General features: G+C 43.3%; 1 protein-coding gene across 10 annotated transcripts in view; it reads right to left on the bottom strand.

The window, feature by feature from the left end:
• LUC7L (LUC7 like) overlaps window positions 1-22,655 on the bottom strand; it is a 38,344-nt gene that overhangs the window by 14,063 nt on the left and 1,626 nt on the right. For 8 of the 10 annotated variants that reach the window (XM_077762721.1, XM_077762731.1, XM_077762729.1 and 5 more), the window contains 3 exons: window positions 21,982-22,076; window positions 15,648-15,746; window positions 346-456 (listed from right to left, as the gene is read on the bottom strand). In XM_077762721.1, the coding sequence (XP_077618847.1) occupies window positions 346-456; window positions 15,648-15,746; window positions 21,982-22,076 (305 nt within the window). Of the gene's footprint in view, window positions 1-345; window positions 457-858; window positions 923-10,586; window positions 10,606-15,647; window positions 15,747-21,981; window positions 22,077-22,655 lie in introns of those variants that run through there. The other 2 variants (XM_077762724.1, XM_077762725.1) reach the window with 2 other exon arrangements.

Genomic DNA, 22,655 nt, shown 5'->3' with positions numbered 1-22,655 from the left:
GAGATGAACCGATAGCCCAGTTACACAAAGATCTACCTTCTTTATTCCCCAGTATAGGTGCACCACAGTCTAACCATTTCCCAAATAACTTTCCCGTTTCCTGTTTTATATGGTGATGTTAAAAAAAAAAAGTTAATGTACAGGGTGGGGAGGGACAGAGGCAGTAAACAGCTCCCGGGGGGCTGAAAGCCTTCCCTCCTTACCGAGAAGGACCAAGGTGGCAAGTACTGTCCACCCCAAAGGCGCACAATCAGTGCTAATGGTAAGGTGTTAGCCTTGGCAGGCTGCTTTTTACAAGACATCGATTTGTACCAACAACTTGAGGACGAAGTCTCCCAGGCATACCTTTGCAGAAACTTCTGCACTGATCTCCTCCTGTGTCTCTGCCAGCCGCTTCTTGGCAAGCTCAGTTCTCCGATCACATTCAGCAATAAAGGACTCCAAGTGATCCATTGCCTAGCTCAGGAGAAGCAGAGAGCTATGATCAGTTACAGGTAGGGCCTTGGAACCCGCTTGTTCAATAGGACATACACTCCTGGGTTGGTTTCTTAAGAGCCTGTAAGTTCAGTGGGAAGATCTTAAACTACACTACAGCCAGCATGTCCATAATCACATTAAACCAAGGGGCTTTGTTAAACCAAGTGATCACTCAGAAGCATGGTCTTCTCATCTGATCGGTTTATTTCTAAAAATTTTTAAAAGGACCCCCATCCCTCAATAACATTTCCAGGAATTCTTTAAAAAATTAAACCACTTGGCCATAATTAATAGCGTTCTGAGGGACAGGAAGGCTGGACAGAGACTAGTATCTGAGGCCCTCTGCTGGTGAGCTGTGGGGGATGCAGATGATGTACTCACTGGTCTGTGTGAGCCACGTAAATATTATTCCCTCATGTTCTGAGGGTAGAGATCCCCCTTCCACCTCAAAACAAAACAATAGAACAAATATTACTGAGAGCTGTGAGCACAGTTAGTTATTGCCTACGGTCTAAAGTAGCAGGAAAACTGGTTACTACTTACCCAAAGAGAAAAAGAAAAAGAAACTCTAGGTATCTAACTGCTCACTCTTGAGTTGGTGGGAAACACTAAAATACACTAGTAAGCTGCTTTGTAGATTTTAGGCAGTAATTTGCCACGACCAGTCAGAGGTCCCAGCACAAGCATACAAACAGGTATGTCAGGCGACGCCACGCACCTCCTAAGTCACACCCACAAGTCGAGTTACAAATGTCGGCACTGTGTTAAGTATGTCAGCAAGAGTTTAGAATGAGGGGGCATGACTAGACCATGTGAACTATTGCCAAAACCTACAGGAGAACAAACTCTGCGTAGAGATCCTAGAAAGTAGATGAAAGGCCAATAGGCCAAGTGGTGACAATGTGCCCCAACATGGCCAGGGGATAGCAGGTCGGCGGTCAAGAAACGACTCTACGAGGGCGGGTGCAGCACCGGCATGGATAAGAGGGATGACGGAGAGGGCTACTGTCTCCTCCGGAAATCTTAAATACTCTTTTCAAACAAATGCTTGCTTGGAAGTAGGTCAAGACAGAGAAGAGGTGGGGCGCCTGGGTGGCTTAGTCGGTTAAGCGTCCGACTTTCGCTTAGGTCATGATCTCGCGGTTCGTGGGTTTGAGCCCCGTGTCAGGCTCTGTGCTGACTGCCAGCTCAGAGCCTGGAGCCTGTTTCAGTCTGTGACTCCCTCTCTCTGACCCTCCCCTGCTCACGCTGTCTCTCTCTCCTAGAAATAAATAAAACATTAAAAAAAAAAAAAAAAAAAGGAGAAGAGGTTCTGTGATGGTGCCAAGCTCCCACCCAGGGCACTGGAGAACGGCTAAAGCAAAATCATCCACTCAGGCCAATTCCCACTTTCACTCCATGATTCTGGAATTCAGGACCACTCTCCTGTTGTTGGCCATCCAAATATTCCCTAATATTTCACTACATTTGAATCTAACAATCAGGAAAGCAAATGATTGGCATTTGTTTGTCTGCATACACTGTACTTCCCGGAAAGATGTAGAGCTGACTAACTCTGCTGACAGGGTGCTAACTCCCCAGGATCAAAGTGTCAGTGAGGTAATACAAGTCACATGCCACCTATGCTCACAAGGGATTACGGACCCTAGGAGACCATCCTGAAATGCCCCAGGATTACCCACACAGAGGTGTCGAGTCTATGGTGCAGCATCTCTGTTTGTCAATTTCAGATTGATTCCTAAAATATATGGAAGAGGTGGTTTAAATGATTTTTCTTAAAAAAAAAAAAAAAAGTATTCAAGTCTAAAAATTAAGTCCTAATCACAACCTACCACTGACAAGAAAGTCACCCAAGCCCTGCAGCTCAGGACTGGTACGAGGAATATGGACTACTCAGCGCCCTGAGCACCGCACCAGTGTGCAGTAGGCACATGAGCCTCACTGTTGCCAAAGGCTGTTCCTCCACACTCAGGACTGTCTGCTGCTGCTCCCAGCCCAGCAGAAATGATACTGGCCACAGACCAGTGAGCTGGAGACAAGCACATGCTCTCAAGGAGACTGGTCACAGCACAGGCATGCCCCCGTACTGCGCTGCATGTCACACAGGCCTTAAAACAGCTGCACAGAAACTCGGAAGGTCTCCATCTCCCAGATGAAGAAACTGAGGTACAGTTTCCAAACTACTATGTGATGGCATCAGGGTGCCAGAACCGTTGTGGCCTGGCTCCCAAGTCCCGACACCCAATCTGCAAACTCTGAGGCAGTCACCACCAGCCTAGTTCACAGATAAATAGGAAAAGTTAAAATAACTTGCCCAAGGTCACAAAGGGATTCTAACCCAGAGTATCTGACTTAGCAAATATAACCACTATACTGTCATCTGGAGCTAGAAAGAGTAGGTATAATCAGAACTGCTCTCATTTGGTATGTTAAAGACAGCCTGGAAATTTAGTTGATATGGTGTGTAGTTTGGGAAACTTGTGAAATAAAATATCAAAAAGCCAGACAAGGGTGCCTGGGTGGCTCAGTCGGTTAAGCATCCAACCCCTAAGGCTGGCTCAGGTGGTGGTCGCGAAGTCAGGACAGAGAGCCCTGTGTCAGGCTCTGTGCAGCAGTGCGGAGGCTCCCGGGGATTCCCGCTCTCGCTCTCCCTGTCCCTCCCCAGCTTGAATGCAGGCATTCTCATTCTCACTCTGAAAATAAACTTAAAAAAAAAATTTTTTTTTAAATACAAGACAATTTGGGGAAAAAGGTAATGATCTCTACTGAATTTAAAAAACAATTTTTTTGAAGTTTTCAATATGTGTACACCAAAGACATGTATTGCTCTTACGTAACTTGTCACAGGTGAAATTAATGTGTTAATATTACTGTTTATTTGCCAGTGCTTAAGTTGAGGAAATTGAAATATTATTTATAGAGATGACCTAGTAGCAAATATATTATATACCCTTCCCTAGGGAATTTCTGGGTAAACCACTTTCCAGAAGTCAAGGCCTTGCCCTGGCGTGTCAGGCTGAGGCTGTGTTAGGCTAGGAGCCTATGGTGAGGACAGGGAGGCACCTTCCCCCGCAAAGCCCCCCAGAGGTTCCACTCAAGCTCAAGCTGAGGGTCTAGGCAGGAAACACTTACACAAAGAAATACAACCCCATCAGGACCACAAATAAATCCTTTGTGAATCTACCCATCTGTACCCATTTGTGAACCTACCTCTGACTGGCAAAGTGCCCCAAATCTGGTCACTCACTCTTAGCAAAGATGTGAAAATGGAACCCTTCTACACTGCTGGTGGGAGCATTCATCCCTCTGGAGAACACTACGGCACCGTCAATGCAAGATGCCCTTCTGGCCCAACACTTCTGCATCTAGGCGTCTCTCCCAGAGCTGTGTACACAACGCTGATGTGTAATGAGGCGCCATGACCACCAGTAGGGGACTGGTCAGATAATGTAGGTATCTATCCTTTGGAACGCTACGTAGCAACAAAAAGGAATAAGGAAATCTATACAAAGATATAGTAAAAAGTTTAAGCAAAAAAGTGCGTAGGGAGAGAATAAGTGTATCATAGGCTATTGCTTGTATTAAAAAAAAAAAAAAAAAAGGAATACAGACACACTATCTGCCTCAGGTGTCCACAAAAACTCTAAAGGAAACACAAGACGCTTAACTGGTTACTTCTAGAGGCCACCAGGTGACTGAAGAACTGAGCAGCAAAGAGGTTTCACAACGTACCTTCTATATTTTTAAATTTCGATCCATGTGAGAGTTCTGCCTGTTTTTACATTGCTAAGAGATGCTGCCCTCAGTGAAATAAGTGACCTAGGCAACAAACCTCAACTGTGCTTAAAGCATCAGGCTAAAGGAGACCTTCATGACCAACAGGTCAAGGCTGCCTGTAACAACCAAGAAGCCCAGAGCTCACTGTGCCAGCCGAGGTGATGCAACAGGAAGTTCAAAGCTCTGCCTCTGGAATCTTCCAGTCACAAAAGAACTTAAATCTGATTATCAAGCCTCCAGATCTAACTCCTAGGATACAAGAATTTCCAAGATGGGGAAAACATGTTAAAAAGACATCATGAGGATACAATCACCAAAGTCCAGAATAGAAGACTTCAAAACAATTAATTTCTTCAAACAAAAAGACTGATTGATTGATTGATTTTTATTTCTGAGAGAGAGAGAGACAGACAGAGACAGACAGCGTGAGCAGGGGAGGGTCACAGAGAGAGGGAGTCACAGAATCCAAAGACAGGCTCCAGATCTGAGCTGTCAGCACAGAGCCCGACATGGGGCTAGAATCCATGAACCGTGAGATCATGACCTGAGCCAAAGTCAGACGCTCAACCAACTGAGCTACCCAGATGCCCCCAAACAAAAAGATTTAAAAACACTTACAAAAAGATGCAAAAAGACTTACTAAGCACTCTAATGTGTAGTCCTTATTCTGAATTCTGACTCAAACAAATAAAAGTGTAAAAGAATCCTTTTTGAAGCTATCTGGGAAATCTGAACACTATCAAATTGTAAGAAATTATTTTTTTGAATGATTATTTTTAATAAAGTATTCAACTTCTAGATACACTCTTGCAGTATTTAGAAACAAAAATTCTGGGGGTGCCTGGGTAGCTCAGTCAGTTAAGCGTCCAACTTCAGCTCAGGTCATGATCTCACGGTTCGTGGGTTGGGGCCCTGCATTAGGCTCTGTGCTGACACCTAGCTCAGAGCCTGGAGCCTTCTTCGGATTCTGTGTCTCCCTCTCTCTCTGACCCTCCCCTGCTCATGCCGTCTCTCTCTCTCAGAAATAAATAAAAACATTAAAAAAAAAATTCTGTATCTAGTAGTTAGTATAAAATAATTCAGTGGGGTGGCACTTGGCTGGCTCAGTCGGTGGAGTGTGCGACCCTTGATCTCGGGCTTGTGGGTTCAAGCCCCACACTGGGGGTAGAAATTATTTAAAAAATAACATTTTAGGGGCGCCTGGGTGGCTTAGTCGGTTGGGTGTCCGACTTTCGCTTAGGTCATGATCTCGCGGTTTGTGGGTTCGAGCCCCGCGTCGGGCTCTGTGCTGACTGCCAGCTCAGAGCCTGGAGCCTATTTCAGAGTCTGTATCTCCCTCTCTCTCTGACCCTCCCCTGCTCACGCTGTCTCTCTCTCTCTCGCCTAGAAAAAAAAAAAAAAAAAAAAACAAAAACATTTTGGGGTACCTGTGTGGCTCAGTTGGATAAACATCAGACTTTGGTTGAGGTCATACATGATCTTGCGTTAGATGGGTTCGAGCCCCGTGTTAAGCTCTGTTCTGACAGCTCAAAACCTGAAGCCTGCTTCAGATTCTGGGTCTCCCTCTCTCTGCCACTCCCCTGCTTGCACCCTTTTTCTCTCAAAAATAAACATTAAAAAAATAATAACAAAAGGGCGCCTGGGTAGCTCAGTCGGTTAAGCGTCCGACTTCAGCTCAGGTCATGATCTCACAGTTCGTGGGTTTGAGCCCCGCGTCGGGCTCTGTGCTGACAGCTAGCTCAGAGCCTGGAGCCTATTTCAGATTCTGTATCTCCCTCTCTCTCTGACCTTCCCCAGCTCACGCTGTCTCGCTCTTTCTCTCTCCCTAAGGAAAAAAAAAAAAAGATAAATAAAATCTCATGGGTGCCTGGGTGGCTCAGCTGGTTAAGCATCTGATTCTTGGTTTCGGCTCAGATCATGACCTGTTTGTGAGTTTGAGCCCCATATGAGGCTATGTGCGAGGGGCCTGTTTGGGGTTCTGTCTCCCTCTCTCTCTGCCCCTCCTCCACCCACTCTCTATCTCTCTCGAAAAAAAAATTTTTTTTAAATAAATAAATAAATAAATAAAATCTTTTAAAAAATCAGCGGGGAAACACAAGAATAAAGATGAACCCAGAGTCTTAATATTAATAATCACTGAATACTGGGAAATAGAACCCATAAATTTCATTATAATATTCTGTTCACTTCTGTATCTTTAGAACTTTTCCTTACCACATGTTTATCATGTAAAAATTTTTTTCTATGTTTATTTATTTTGAGAAAGACCGTGTGAGGAGGGGAGGGACAGGGAGGGACAGAGAGGAAGAAAGGGAGGGAGGGGGAAAGGGAGGAAGAGAGGGAAGGAAGGAGAGAGGGGGAGAGGGGTGGGGGAGAGAAGGGGAGAGGGAGAAGGGGAGGGGGAGAGAGAATGTCCCAAGCAGGCTCTGCACTGCCAGCATAAAGCAGGATGTGGGCCTAGAATTCAGGAAACCACGAGATCATGACCCGAGATGAAACGAAGAGTCCAGATGTCTCAGTGACTGTGTCACCCAGCATCCCCCTTCCTTACCACATTTTTAAAAACATGCCAAGTAGATTCTGTTACCACTGAGTATAATACCAGATCTTGGCACACATGGCAGCGGGAATATGACATATTTACAGATAAAACATCAGGATACGTGCGGTTTGAAGATGTGTAAGTTGAGGCAGGACGAAACACAGCTGGCCGTGAACTCACCATTCCCCACGCTGAGTGATGGGTACAAGAAAATTCATTGTATGATCACATCTACTATATTCTCCACTATAAAGTTTAAAAAAAAATTTCCTAGTAAATAAACCTTTGTCTTTTTCTGTAGAGAAACAATCCATGTAATCATAACTTTAAACCATTAGAAATTCGATGAGCAGGACTTCCTACCTCCTTTTTACCAGCAGAGCCTCAGAATTCTGTCCCAGGGCCAATCCTTGAACTGGCAGTGACACAGGCTTCCAGCAAATGCTCTTAAACAGTTTGCTAAAAACCTAACCGAGGTCGACCTATGGCAGTTAACAAGCAACTTGTCCCTTTTGAGGCGCCTGGGTGAATTAGAAGAGCATGCGACTCTTGATCTCAGGGTCGAGTTCAATCCACATGTCAGCTATAGAGATTATTTAAATTAAAAAAAAAAAAAACAGTAGCAGCAGCAGCAAATTGTTGCTTTTGAAGTCTTTGCTTCCTTGCATTTTGGGAGACAGACAGAGAAAGAAAGAGACTGCATACATGCACATGGGGGTGAGAGGCAATGACAGAGAGGGAGGGAGAGAATCCCAGGCAGGCTCCACAGACAGCGTGGAGCCTGATGTAGGGCTTGATCTCAGGACCAAGAGATCAGGACCTGAGCCAAAGTCAAGAGTCAGATGATTAACCAACTGAGCCTGCCTGACGCCCCTGCTTCCCTGAATTTCAAAGCATATCAAGGGACTGCCTCCATGGAGGGGAGGTTACACTCTGTATTTTAAAACCAGGTCTACCAATTCTCTGATTAAGCAGTATGTGTTCAAGGAGACTGTAAAAAATAAAAAGAAGGAAGAATCTATAGGTGAACTCTCTAGTGTACACAATTTTTTTTTTTTTTTAAATTTCTGAGAGAGAGGGAGACATACACAGTGTGAGCAGGGGAAGGTCAGAGAAAGAGGGAGATACAGAATCCGAAACAGGCTCCAGGCTCTGAGCTGCCAGCACAGAGCCTGATGTGGGGCTGGAACCCACTAACTCTGAGATCATGGCCTGAGCCGAACTCGGACGCTTAACCCACTGAGCCACCCAGGTGCCCCTAGTATATACAATTTTGTACCTCTGTCTTGCTCATGACATCATAACCATTTTAAGTTCATTAAATAGATTTTATAAAGTTTCAAGGGCAGTCTATGCCATGAGTTCTCTGTCCAATTTTCCAATCTTATAACAATCCTACCACAAACATATTTGTTTACCAATGTTTGTCTATATTCCTAATTCCTAAGGACAGAGATTTGTAAAACTAAGTAATAAGGTGTGTGTGTTGTTGTGTACACATTTTTTTAAAATCTTATTTTTGAGAAGTGCCTGAGTGGTTCATTCAGTTGAGTGTCTGTCCACTGATTTTAACTCCAGTCACAATCTCCTCGTTGGGGAGATCAAGCACAGAGCCTGCCTGGCATTCTCTCTCTCCCTCCCTCTCTGCCCCTCTACTTGTTCACGAATGCTTGTGCTTTCTTTCTCAAAATATATAAACTTAAAAAAAAAAAAAGATTTTATTTTTGAGGCGCCTGGGTGACTCAAGTCAGCTGAGCATCTGACTCTTGATTTCAACTCAGGTCATGATCCCAGGGTGGTGGGATCAGGCCTGCCTCAGGCTCTATGCTGAGTGTGGAGCTTGCTTGCGACTCTCTCTCCCTCTTCCCTCTCCCCACTTATTAAAAAAAATAGTAAGAATTTTTTAAAGATTTTATTTTTAAGTAATCTCTGGATCCAATGTGGGGCTCCAACCCACAACCCCAAGACCGAGCTGCACACTCCATCAACTGAGCCAAGCAGGCACTCCAAGGTAAAAAGTTTTAAATTTTCATTTCTGCCTATTATGATGTTAGCTAACTGGATCTAATGACTATATGTAATATAGAAAATTTGATTTTTTTTCTCCCTACCTCCCACAAGAAAAAAAATAATCAGTTAAGAATCTGGTATATATTGGGGAGCCTGAATGGTTCAGTTGGTTAAACATCAGACTCTTGATTACAGTTCGGGTCATGATCTCACAGTTTGTGGGGCTGAGCCCTGTATCAGGCTCTATGCTGACAGAGCAGAACCTGCTTAGGATTCTCCCTCCCTCCCTGCCCCTCCCCCACCCATGCACATGCTTGCTCTTTCAAAATAAACAAACATTAAAAAAATATATATGGTGGGGCACCTGGGTGGCTCAGTTAGTTAAGCTTCCGACTTTGGCTCGGGTCATGATCTGTTTGTCAGTTCGAGCCCCGCGTTGGGTTCTGTGCTGACATCCCAGAGCCTGGAGCCTGCTTCAGATTGTGTCTCCCTCTCTCTCTGCCTTTCCCTCGCCCACATTCTGTCTCTCTCTCAAAAATAAAAATTAAAAATCGAAAAAAACCAAAAACAACCCTGGAATATACTTTTAAAAACTGCATTAAGATACATATAAAACCACAAAACAATTTTTATTCCTACCAAACAGGACAATTTGGTAAGTTTCCATTTTCTTCTTAACATCGTGTCTTCTTATGACCTACAAAAATGCAGTATTTCATTTTATTCTAACACAACTACTTTAGCCCCTCCAAAATCATACATGTTTGGGTATTTTCATTTTTCTAAGTCAAAGTGATGCAATAAGCATCTTTCATCTTCTGTACACATGCAAATGTTCTTGTAGGACAACTTGCTACGAATTGCTTAGAGGTGACTCAATTCCCTAAGTATTGTAGTTTTTAAAAAAAATTTTTTTTGGTGTTTATTATTTTGAGAGAGAGAGACAGAGTGAGTAGAGAAGGGGCAGGAAGAGAGAGGGACATACACACATCCCTTACATAATAAAGATGGTTTAAAATACAACGTAAATGGGGAGCCTGGGTGGCTTAGTCGGTTAAGTGTCTGACTTCGGCTCAGGTCATGATCTCACGGTTCGTGGGTTCGAGCCCCGTGTCAGGCTTTGTGGTGATGGCTCAGTCTGGAGTCTGCTTCAGATTCTGTATCTCCCTCTCTGACACTTCCCTGCTCATGCTGTCTCTCTCTCTCTCTCAGAAATAAATAAAAAACATTAAAAAATTTTTTTAAACATAAATGCACGTTAAATATATTTGATAAACTTTTCAACATTAAAACTGAACACATGTTCTGAGTTTGTGGTCGGTCGTGCCCCAAAAGGCCTACTGCAGGGAGTCCAACCCCTCTGCCGGCACCATACGATGCTCCCTCCATTAATTCTGGCAAATAACATCTGGCTTCGGAGACTTCCAGAGACTTTGGTAAATGGTCGGCCTATAAAAGTTACTAAATAAAGCAGAACGAGGGGCACTTGGGTGGCTCAGTCGGTTGAGTGTCTGACTCTTGATTTTGGCTCAGGTCATGATCCCGGGGTCATAACATGGAGCCGCACATCAGGTTCTGCCCTGAGTGCACAGCCTACTTAAAATTCTCTCTCCCTCTGCCCTGTTCCCCACTCTCGCACACATTCTCTCTCAAATTAAAAAAAAAGAAAAAGAAAAAATCAGAACACGTCATGGATCAGTGACAGTTTACAGCCTGTGACAATGAAACCGTGTTCATCTGCTAACAGTGATGACACGCTGCAGTCTTTCCAGAAACCAACCTCACGATGGACACCGGGGAGCCGCTGGGCCCAGACGTGTGGCCCCGACAGTGCAGGGGCCCATCCGCAGGCTCGGAGGCCAGCAGCGCCTCAGCGGGCACCATACTGACCACACTGGGCCAAAAAGCTTCCGAGGGGTCGTTTCTAAAATTGCAATTTTGACAAGAAAGATCACATTTAGCCTTTCTGATAAACCTATCTGTTCATCCTGAATCAACCATCTTTAAAAGATGAAACTGACCTCCAGAGAGAGCCACTGGATGGCTGGTCACATAGAGAGGGTAGACTTTTCACCAGACTCTCCCTCGGTGAACTTGTGTTACCTACCGAAGAGATCTAAAAACTGATTTTTATCAAGTTAACTTAACAAATCTGTATTTTGAGAAAAGCCTTTATTTTCCCTAAAAAGTTTATTCTGTAAAACTAAGGAGGCAAGAAATTATTTTAGAAGTGGGGTGCCTGTGTGGCTCAGTTGGCTGAGCATCTGACTTCGGCTCAGGTCATGAACTCCCGGTTCTCAGTTTCGTGAATTCAAGCCCCGCGTCGAGCTCTGCCAGAAGTGCAGAGCCTGCTTCGGATCCTGTCTCCCTCTCTCTGCCCCTGACCCCTCCTCAAAAGAAAATAACATTAAAAGTTATTTTAGCTTGGCATTGTAAAGTCAGGCCACTTTTACTTACTTTACTTAGAGTAACCCAAACACTTAGAGTACATCCAAACACTACTGATATGTATAAATTAAAAACTCAAAAGGTGGGGCATGGGAATTATATGGTAAAGCTATTGAAGAAACTTTTAAGGTAAAATCTGCCTCCTTTCTCTAAGACATAGAGGAACCTTCTTAGCTTCATAAAGCAACATTCCACCGTGTTACAGAACAATTTATTTATTTATTTTTGTAAAGATTTTATTTTTGGGGGGGGTGCCTGCGTGGCTCAGTCAGTTGAGCGTCCAACTCTTGGTTTCGGCTTAGGTCATGATCTCTAAATTTGTGGGTTCGAGCCCCACGTCAGGCTCTGTGCTGAGAGCACAGAGCCCACTTGGGATTCTCTCTCCCTTTCTCTCTGTCCCTCCCTGGCTCTCCCTCTCTAAGTAAATAAACTTCGGGGCGCCCAGATGGCTCAGTCAGTTAAACATCCGACTTCAGCTCAGGTCATGACCTCATGGTTCGTGGGCTCTGTGCTGACAGCTAGCTCAGAGGCTGGAGCCTATTTCAGATTCTGTATCTCCCTCTCTCTCTGACTCTCCCCTGCTCCTGCTCTCTCTCTCTCTCTCTCTCAGAAGAAAAAAGTTGCAATGAGCATCTTTTGTGTATACATTTGCGCATATCCCTTAGATATGTCCCCTGTAGTGTAGTTTTTTAAAGTTTTTACTTTGAGAAAGAGAGAGATCATATATCTGTGCACAGGGAAGGGGGAGAAAGAGGGGTCCACACCCAATGAGGGGCTTAATCCACAAAACACAAGATCATGACCTGAGCCAAAATTCAGAGTCAAATGCTTACCTGACTGAGCCACCCAGGCACCGCCGGCTAACAAACATTTTAATTTGAGCCAGCTTTAAGATCAAAAATGATTTTTAAGGAGTTGAGGGGAGAGGCGGTTACCTGTTTCACTGAAAAATTCCCATGCATGATACATTTTCACACAGCATATACAAAAAGGTCCTTTGACCCACTCTAGCCCTCCAACCAAGTTAAGAGTGTTCATAATCTCTAAAATGCCTCTCTGCACATCTAAACATGTCAAGAAGTATATACCATCCTTCCTTGTTAAAAAATACACACTATGGAGGAGTGCCTGGCTGGCTCAGTCGGTAGAACAAGAAACTTTTTTTTTTTTTGAAACTCTTAATCTCAGAGTCATGAGTTCAAGCCCCACACTGGGCAAACAGCTCACAAATAAATACAGGATATATGCAATTTACGACAGTATTTTAAAAAAATACTATGGAAGCATCATATCACACTTTGCTCATCCACTTAATCTATCTTGCAGATTAATTTCACATCAATGGTTCAGCTCAATCCTCTTTTCACGGTTTTACTTCATTCCATCCTAAAGAGCAACTACGATTTAGCCAGTCCCTTATTGAGAAAGTCTACTTGGTTCCTGTTTTCTACAGTTATAAATGCTGTAGGAATATTCTAGAACAAATTTATCTTTGTACATATGGAAGTATTATCAGTGAGCTATAATCTTAGAACTGGCCATACTGGGATCTACTTTCACATCTCCAGATGCTGAATTACCCAGGAGGTGCATCAGGATTACTTAATTCTTCATTTCTTTAGTTCTGAGTGAGGGTGAGCACCTACCACAGGATTAGATGCCCATGAGGAATTGTCCTTTTCTATTCTTTGTCCGCTTTTGGTTGAGCCATTGACACCACTCTTGTCAGTTATGATGAATCTCACATATAAAGATAACTAGCTGGTCATCATCCACACTGCAAATATTCTGTCTCAGCTTATTCTCATTGTGTGTTAGGCAAGTTTTATTTATTTTTTTGAAGTTCTTTCTACACCCAGTGTTGGGGTCAAACTCATGACTCAGATCAAAAGTCACATGCTCTTCCAATTGAGCAGGCCAGGCACCCACGTATGGGTAGTTTTGATACAAGATGACAAAACCCAGGTAGGTTCCCCCAAAAACTCATTTTGTGGCGACCCACCTGGGTATTTTCTTACTGGCTGGTACATAGTTTTCAACACTGTTCATTAAAAAATCTACTTTCTCCAAAATGGCTGAACATATCTCCTTTAAAATACATAACGTGACTCTATGTGTTTCAGCCTCTGGTTCCAGTTCTTCTGCTAATCTATTTCCTAGCTTTAAGGTCATCAGGTAGGGGTGCCTGGGTGGCTCAGTTGATTAAGCTCCGACTTTGGCTCAGGTCATGATCTCGTGGTTTGTGGGTTGGAGGCCCGCGTCAGGCTCTGTGCTGACAGCTCGGAGCCTGGAGCCTGCTTCGGATTCTGTCTCCTTCTCTCTCTCTGCCCCTCCCCTGCTCATACTCTCTCTCTCTCTCTCAAAAATAAATAACCCTTAAAAAAAAACAACCAAGTAATTAAAAAATAGATTCATCAGGTCATTTAAAAAATGCACGGACATTCTAATTTAGCAGAAATGCTAAGACTTATGATCCAGAAAACATTACTAAAACTGAGATTTCAAAATATACACTGGTGTGTGTATCAATTTCTGAAACCTGATATGCCAAGATAATGCCCTCTTCACATAAACATTTTCAGGTTACTGAAGAACGAAAACTTACAATACAGAAAAATTCCCTTTCCAATCCTCTTCTGTTAGTTGAGCTATTGCTAAAGGCATTTTTTATTTTTAGTTAATTCAAAGATTCAACACTGAGAACACACTGTGGCTAAAAAATGAATCTGAAAAAGAACTGTTAATTTTTTTAATGTTATTTTTTAAATTTATTCCTGAGAGAGAGAGAGTATGAGAAGGGGAGGGTCAGAGAGAGAGGGAGACACAGAATCCGAAGCAGGCTCCAGGCTGACCTAGCTGTCAGCACAGAGCCTGACGCGGGGCTTGAACCCACGAACTATGTGAGATCACGACCTGAGCCGAAGTCAGATGCTTAAATGAGCCACCCAGGCGCCCCAATTTTAATAACTTTTAAGGCTACTGGATTAAACAGAATTTACTCAAGTTATAATATATCCTTAAAAAACGGACTTTGGCGAGGAGGAAATGCCTTTCTTTGGGTTTTGTTTTTCCCTGGCTTCCTCACACCAAGTTCTGCCCCTTCCCAGTCTTCACTCAGAAACATGAATGGCATCAACCCCCACTCATGTATTTATTTAGAGAGAGACAGGGTGTGAGTGGGACAGGGACAGAGATACAGGGAGAGAGAATCCCAAGCAGGCTCTGCACCACTAGTGCAGAGCCTGAAGCAGGGCTTGAACTCACAAAACTGTGAGATCATCACCTGAGCCAAAACCAAGAGTTGGCTGCTCAACCTACTGATCCCCCCCAGGGGTCCCTGCATCAAATGCTTTCACTGACCTCTAGTCATACTAGTGATGATTAGAGAAAAGAAAAAACTTATATGGAGTGACTCTAAATCCTCCATTCTCAATGGAGAAAGGGGTGAAAACTGGGCTTAAAGGGTGAAAAAAAAAGCCTTACATATCACAATGGTTTGTGGCTTGGAAAGGACCACAGCACGTAAGCTAATATGCAGGATTATCTATGGCGACAAAATTCTAGGGAGGGGTAGGGGATATTAGGAATAAAGATCTAAAAGGGCTCCTTTGGGAGGTAACAATTTTTTTTTTTTAGTTGTGAAGTTCCATTTTATAACCCCTAAATTGCAATATTTAACACTACTACTGAGGTATAAATTGATATCATGGCTTCATCAACAACAGAAAAATAACAGAAACAACACAGAGAAAAAGAACATTACAGAACTATCTTGCAGGATAAACACATGCATCCCCTACAAGCCAGCAATTCCTTTCCTTGGAACAGACCCTAGATAAATCCCAATACATGTGCACCAGAAAGATATTCAAGAACATTCATAATACTGTTTGTAACAGCAAAAAAAGGAAGGAAAAAAAAAAAAGAAAAAGAAAAACCTAGAAGCAACCCAACTGTCTATGAATAATGAATGGACATTGGGGAACACTCAAGCAGCAATGAAAATAAACCATACCCAACAAAATGGTTACACAGAGACACACTAAATGAAAAAGATTACCAAATATCCAAAGATCTATGCTATGAAACGATTTTTCTAAGGCTTAAAAACAAGCAAAAATATAATGTTCAAAGAAACGTAATAATGTGTAATAAAAAACACTGTAAAAAGGAAAGGATACATATAAAATGCACAACAGTGTGGTGGGGGGCTAGACAGACAGGTAGATAGATACCAAATGATGTTGGCCATGTTCCAGCTCTAAGGGAAAGTGACAGCATAGCAAGTATCTCTCATTATTTTGCTTCATAACTTAACAAATCTCACATTATTCTTGTTAGTTGATATTTGGCTCTTCACAGTAGAGACGAATTAACACCAAATAAAACTTACATCTAATTCAAAAAACAGGTCCCTTTCTTTACTTGCAATCTCATAGTCTGCTCGGAGGGCCAAGTCGTGGATTTTGGTACATTCTCCTAAATCCATGCGCTGCAAGAAAGAAGCAAAAATTTACACATGAGCATCTATTCGGTGTAGAAAGCACATGACCTGCTATTTCAACTGTCACCAAAATAAACAGTATCTCTTTAAATACTAAACTAGAATTAAAAAATTAAGAAACCACATATAGCCAAGAAGCCTTACATTTCTTTCACCACAATTATGACACTTGCACACATTTAAGCATGATGCTTTGTGTCTCTTTTAAAGCCAGAAATAGTTTGAGAAATAACGAAAACTACATCAATTAGGTTTTGCTAGTTTTACTTTGCATCAGCCATAGAAGAAACGTCTATTCAGTGAATCATGGGGGAGGGGAAGGCGGCAAGGAAAAGGCCATAAAACAAGGTATCATCACTATCAACAAATTCCTAGGCATTGTTTCCTGTAATCCTCACTACTCAAGATGCTCAATACCTAAGATGCAGAGACCAGGAAAAGGAAAGAGCAGGCAGCAATCAGGTTTTGGCAATTGTAATACAACCTAATGCTTAGTTCTGTGTAGCTCTTTGTACACCAGAAGGCATAAAGCAGAATAGCGCAATTCAGAGCCAAAAGAATCCTTCAAACATTCTCCTAACCTAGTAAATGACCCCTGATAGAACTGGGAACATAGACTGGGCCACAAAAGGCTCTTTTGTTAAAAAAAAAAAAAAAAAAAAAATGACCTGTGTTACCAGTAACCTTAGCCTGGTGTGCTATTGTCTGTTGTACACACGTTAACAATTTGACAACAGAGCACATTCCTTAACTAACTTCTGAGAGTGGGACTCTATGCCGGTACCCACCACCCGTGCTATCAGGAGCGCACGAGGAAAGTTTGTATGCTAAGGCTCATGCTATCAAGCCAGACAGTGCAAGTTAACAAAAGCCAACACCACAATGAGGAAGACACCTCTGAAATCCAAACACTGGGGACAAAAGCACAGGTCTACATAACTAGCAAATAAAGAATGATGGAGTCCAGGACCACCTGTAAGCCCAAACTACAACTATGTCCAAAATGAACTTAAAAACTTCATAAAGTCCTTCATATCTTAGGCAAATGAGGGAGCCTGGCAGCACCTAACTCTTGAACCACGGTCCCACAGAAGGTGTATGACATGCTCACAAAGAAAACATCCTTTATTATCACCAGTGAGAACCAACAGTGCGCTCCCTAGTCTGGGGCTTATCTTCATTTGGATCACTTCTGCATTTAAATGCTAAAGACCTCTTTTCTCTTTCATTATTCTGTTTTTTTTTTTTTAATGTTTTTTATTTATTTCTGAGAGAGAGACAGTGTGAGCAGGGGAGAGTCAGAGAGAGGAGATACAGAATCCGAAGCAGGCTCCAGGCTCTGAGCTGCCTGTCAGCACAGCGCCCGACGCAGGGCTCGAACCCACGAACCGTGAGGTCATGACCTGAGCTGAGGTCGGATGCTTAACAGACTGAGCCACCCAGGTGTTCCTCTCCTTCATTATTTTTATTGTGGAGTCATATGTAGCTCACATCTGCTGGTTCACAGTGGCATCTAGAGACAGGGCAATAAGTAGTTCTAGAAGCCAAAGTTGCAAATAGAATTGCTGTCCCTATACTGTTGACAACTTTTGCTTCATTTACTCATAAGTATTCTTCAAAATATAGTCTCCACCAAGCACTATAGCTGCAAAATAACTCTGAAAACACCAGGAAGGCTAAAAAGCTAATGAAAGATCTGTCTCCAAGAAAACCTACCGCCAGAGGAAGCACTAAAACCTTAAGTACTAAGCCTCAAGCACGTGAAATGTAATCATGATTTCAGGAACAGAATTTAGTGATTCATCACTTACATGTAACACCCAGTGCTCCTCCCAACAAGGGCCCTCCTTACTGCCCCTCACCCCTTTAGCCCGTCTCCCCACCCAACATCTGTGCATTTAAGAGTCTCCTTTGGTTTGTCTCCCTCTGTTTTTACCTTATTTTTGTTCATCTGTTTTCTTTTTTGTTGTTGTTAGCTTTTATTTATTTTTGAGACAAAGAGAGACAGAGCATGAACAGGGCAGCAGCAGAGAGAGAGGGAGACAAAGAATCTGAAACAGGCTCCAGGCTCTGAGCTGCCAGCACAGAACCCGATGTGGGGCTCGAACCCACAAACCGCAAGATCATGACCTGAGCCGAAGTCGGACACTTAACCGACTGAGCCACCCAGGCGGCCCCAACTGTTTTGTTTCTTAAATTACAGATAGCAGTGAAACCATACGGTATTCGTCTTTCTCTGACTTATTTTGTTTAACAAATACACTCAAGTTCCATCCAAGTTGTTGCAAGTGGCAAGATCTCATTCTTTTTCATCATCTAATAACATTCCGTTGTGTATAAACCACATTTTCTTCATCCATTCATCCACTGATGGACACTTCGGCTCTTTCCATATTTTGGCTATTGCCGATAGTGCTGCTATAAACATTGGGGTGCATGTGGGGGCGCCTGGGTGGCTCAGTCGGTTAAGCATCTGACTTTGGCTCAGGTAAGATCTCACGGTTCGTGGGTTCGAGCCCCACGTCGGGCTCTGTGCTGGCAGCTCAGAGCCTGGAGCCTGCTTCGGATTCTGTGTCTCCCTCTCGCTCTGTCCCTCCTCTTCATGCTCTGTCTGCCTCAAAAGAAAAATAAACTATTAAAAAAATTAAAACAAAACATCGGGGTGCATGTGCCCCTTCCAAATCAGCGTTTTTGTATCCTCTGGATAAATACCTGAGTGGCTCAGTTGGTTTGAGCCTCTGATGTCAGCTCAGATCACAATCTCACAGTTTGTGAGTTTGAGCCCTGCATCAGGTTCTGCATGCATAGTGCAGAGCCTGCTTGGGATTCTCTCTTTCCCTCTCTCTCTGCCTCTCTCCAACTTTGCTTTCTCTCTCTCAAAAAAATTGTCAGGTAAATTTGGACATTTTGACCCACACAGGAAGAAAAAGTCCACTGCCGTCCTCCTTTGGGTGAGAGCGCTCAGGCAGCCCCTGCAATGCACGCAGTGGACAAGGCCGGTGGGCCCTGTGGTTCCTCCGTCTCTACACTCTCAGCTTCGCCCCAGGAGGCAACAAAGTACTGGCTACTGTCCCTGGCAGCTGGACACCAAGCAGAGCTGCAAGGCCACACGATGCCCTTCCGGAAGATTTCAAGTGGCTGTTAAATCCAGCATGTCAGACCTCTTTTACCAAACAAACATGTGTGTTCTCTACCTCCTCATGGTCTCACACTGCTGACAGGGCAGGAACTAAAGGCTCCTTCCAGAATATTTGGAAAACACGTTTTTCCACCAAGACAAGTTATACTACCTTCCCTCCAGCTAGCTTACTCTCCCAAACTTAGTAACTAGTACTGTCTTTTCCCATTAAGCCACTTCTTTAAAGTTTATTTATTTTGGGGCATCCGGGTGGCTCACTCAGTTAAACATCCAACTCTTGGTTTTGGCTCAGGTCATAATCTAACGCTTTCATGGGTTTGAGCCCCACGTTAGACTCTGCGCTGGAGGCAGGGAGCCTTTTGGGATTCTCCTTCTCCATCTACCCCTCCCCCATGTGCATTGTCTCAGTCTCTCTCAAAATAAAGAAACTTAAAACAAAAAAATCCAAAAAGAAATAAAACTTCTTTACTTACAGAGAGAGAGAGAGAGAGAGAGAGGGAGAGAGAGAGAGAAAGTGTGCACACAAGTGGGGGAGAACAGAGAGAGGGAGACAGAGAATCCCAAGCAGGCTCTGTGCTGTCAGCACAGAGCCCGGTGCGGGGCTTCAACTCATGAACCATGAGATCATGACCTGAGCGGAGATCGAGTCAGACGCCTAATTGTCTGAGCCACCCAGGGGTCCCATAACCTTAATAAAATTGTAACATCCATTCCTCCTTGCCTGATGCCTAATGGCAGGAGATGGTTCTGAGCAACAACTTAAGCCTGGAGCAGCCCTTGGAAGACTGAAGGTTATAACCACCTTCCTTTAGCCACTATACTTTTTTTTTTTAACGTGTTTTTTTTTGGGGGGGGGCAGAGGGAGGGAGGAAATATAAGCAGAGGAAGGGAAGAGAGACAATCCCAAATAGGCTTGGGAACTGTGAGATAAAGACGTGAACCGAAGCCGGATGCTTAATGGACTGAGCCACCCAGGCACCCCTAGCCATTATATAGAATCACGTTCATTCCATTTCAATTTGACGCAAAACACAAACTCCTCAGAAGACCCATCATTCAATTCTACCCATTTCCCACTCTGATGTAGCCCATACCAGTGAGCCTCAACCTTTACAACCACCTCCCTCCAATTTTCCAATCCTCATCCTAATAGACCCTCAGCAGGCCCTGACATTGTTGATTTGTATTTTCACAGTAACATGGATTCGCCTGGGTTTTCTCCTCCTTAGTCTGCTTCTTCTTAGACTCCCCTTGGGGAGCTGCCCCTGGCCAACCCCACCCAGAAGTGACCCTGCTCACTCCATGCCTTCTCATAACTCATCAGATCCAACAGCCCCTGCCTGCCTCTCCCTCTCCCCACCTCAGACACACCAGCAGATTCCTGCTGTCCCTGAGCTCCACCTTCCACCCAGGGCATTAAAACCCCCAACCATGCTCATGGTCCTTCTCACCATTCAAGTCTCTGCTCCAAAATCCCTGAGAGGCCTTCTTATCACTCTACCCAAAGCAATCCATTAATGGTCTGCCCTCTTCCTCCACTGGACAGGATCTATCTTACTGGCACCATTTCCCCAGTGCCTGGCACCCAGCTGGCATCCAATAAACATCTGGGGAATTAATCTGTACCTACAATAAACAAGCACGAGCTTGTAGGAAATGCCCTCATTCTCTTCATTTTTCTCACCAACATTCTGGAACAAAGCTACCCAGGAATCTGACCTCCCCACTCGAAACACTGAAATGCAGAATTCTCATGAGCATCCATCCCCCTCTGCTCCTTCTGGCTTCTCTCACTAAGATCACTCAACAATTCCAGGTTGTGATGCCTCCCCCACAGGATCTTCCTTCAGCTGAACTCCTTTTAACCAGTGGAAACCATTAATCTACACTGATGGTACCCACAATTTGGAGCAAAAGCTATCTCTACACCAGGTCAAATGACAGGCAAAAAAAACCCTCAGATGACAAACGCATAGGGTTTGAAATTCATTTCTTATTTGTTCTCTGAAGAGTCAGCTTGAGAAGACTTAAGACATATGAGTGGTTTTCCGCAGGCTGCAACCCCAACAAGGGTAATAACAAAAGCAACGATCGTTTGATCCTTAAAATGAAAAAAACAAAATAAAATAAAACGAGTACAGTTTTTATACTTCCTAAGATGGCTATGCAATCTGAAAATGGTGGTTATCTTTAGCGGACTCCTTTTCTGTAAAGAGCTGAATCACGGTAGATAATTCTCCAGTCTTAAGTCTTTTTTGATCCTATCTGATTTTAAACAAACGCACATTCCAGAACACTAGCATTTATTTGTTTGGCTTGTCTCAAGTGAACACAAAGTTTTAGGAGGTCTTTATTCACTGGAGCATATGTTGATTTCTTGAGGGTGGCATAATGCAAACCTAAAACTCATATTCAAACAAAACAAAACAAAATTAAAAACTAAATGCTCAGTGTTATACCCAACTGTTTTTTTTTTTTTTTTTAAATGTAAAAAAGGTACCTGGGTGGCTCAGTGGGTTAAGTATCCTACTCTTAATTTTGGCTCAGGTCATAATCTCAATGGTTTGTGAGTTCAAGCCCCATGTCAAGCTATTTGCTGACATCACAGAGCCTGCTTGGGATTCTCTCTCTCTCCCTCTCTCTCTCAGCCCCTCCCCCACTTGCTATCTTTCAAAATAAAAAAAATTAAAAAAACACCGAAAAACTTAGGGAAGAAATAAATGTACCTTGTTGTATCAAAAGTCTACCATATGTCTGATCTGAGAACAAACCAACCCAGAATTTTCAAAGTATAGGCTGACCTGAAGCATACTTTTGGGTTTGACCAAATGACACTACTCATAGTACTCAGTTATGAATACCTCCACATAAATGATTCTATGAAAATCTGATAATTTACAGAATGCATTTTATAGCAATAACACACGTCCCATAACATAAAATGCAAACAGTCTATCATTTGAAGGGCAACAGATGATTTTTGCCTCATAAAGAAAAACAGAATTCAACCTGTAAACCCTTCACTGCCTGCACAGCCCTCGTCTGAGTGTTCTATGATGTTCTCCCAAACCCAAATATACCTACCGTCCCAGCCAGAATATCATGGGGGCAGCAGTCCAGCAGGTGACTCTTGCAGACACGGTCATCTGTAAACTTGACCCTCTGTCTGGTTTCGTCTCCTGAAATTCATTTGTGGTTTTAAATAAGACAATATTATCACGTTAAACACAAAAGCATATCTGGTACAACAATTCACCTGGATGATGGGCAGACTACGAAATACAATGCAAAGCTGATCTAGAGATAATTTACAACGGGAGCGGAATACAGATGTTTTTTGATGCTGAATATATCATGAAGAATCACACTTAATGAGATCTGACTCCATCATTGTGCCAAAGAAGTCAAGGAATCTGAAGTAAGAGGCTGAGCACCAAAAGGCCATTAACCCCACATGTACATGTGGGCAATGATACCAAAACCCATGCTAATCAGAGGGCCATGAATCACCACATATGATTTACAGCTGGTAGTTTCTCCACCAACAGAAGCTAAATGTTAATCTAATCATTTTGCTATGGACAAATGCGTAGGCAGTATTTTGCCCAAAGTCACAAGAAGGAGAAAGCTCTCAAACTCTACCACTGACTGATAAGATAATCTAGACCTAATCTTCCTATCCCCCTTAACCCCCACCCGTAAAAAAGAGTTGGCACCGGGAGTCACTTATAACAAGAAAAAAGCAAAAAAAAAAAAGA

The sequence above is a fragment of the Crocuta crocuta genome, unplaced genomic scaffold (assembly GCF_008692635.1).
Source record: "Crocuta crocuta isolate KB4526 unplaced genomic scaffold, BGI_CrCroc_1.0 scaffold234, whole genome shotgun sequence".
In the NCBI taxonomy this organism is placed as follows: domain Eukaryota; kingdom Metazoa; phylum Chordata; class Mammalia; order Carnivora; family Hyaenidae; genus Crocuta; species Crocuta crocuta.
The sequence above is the reverse complement of the archived record's forward strand: the minus strand, read 5'-3'. Positions and strand labels throughout refer to the sequence as shown.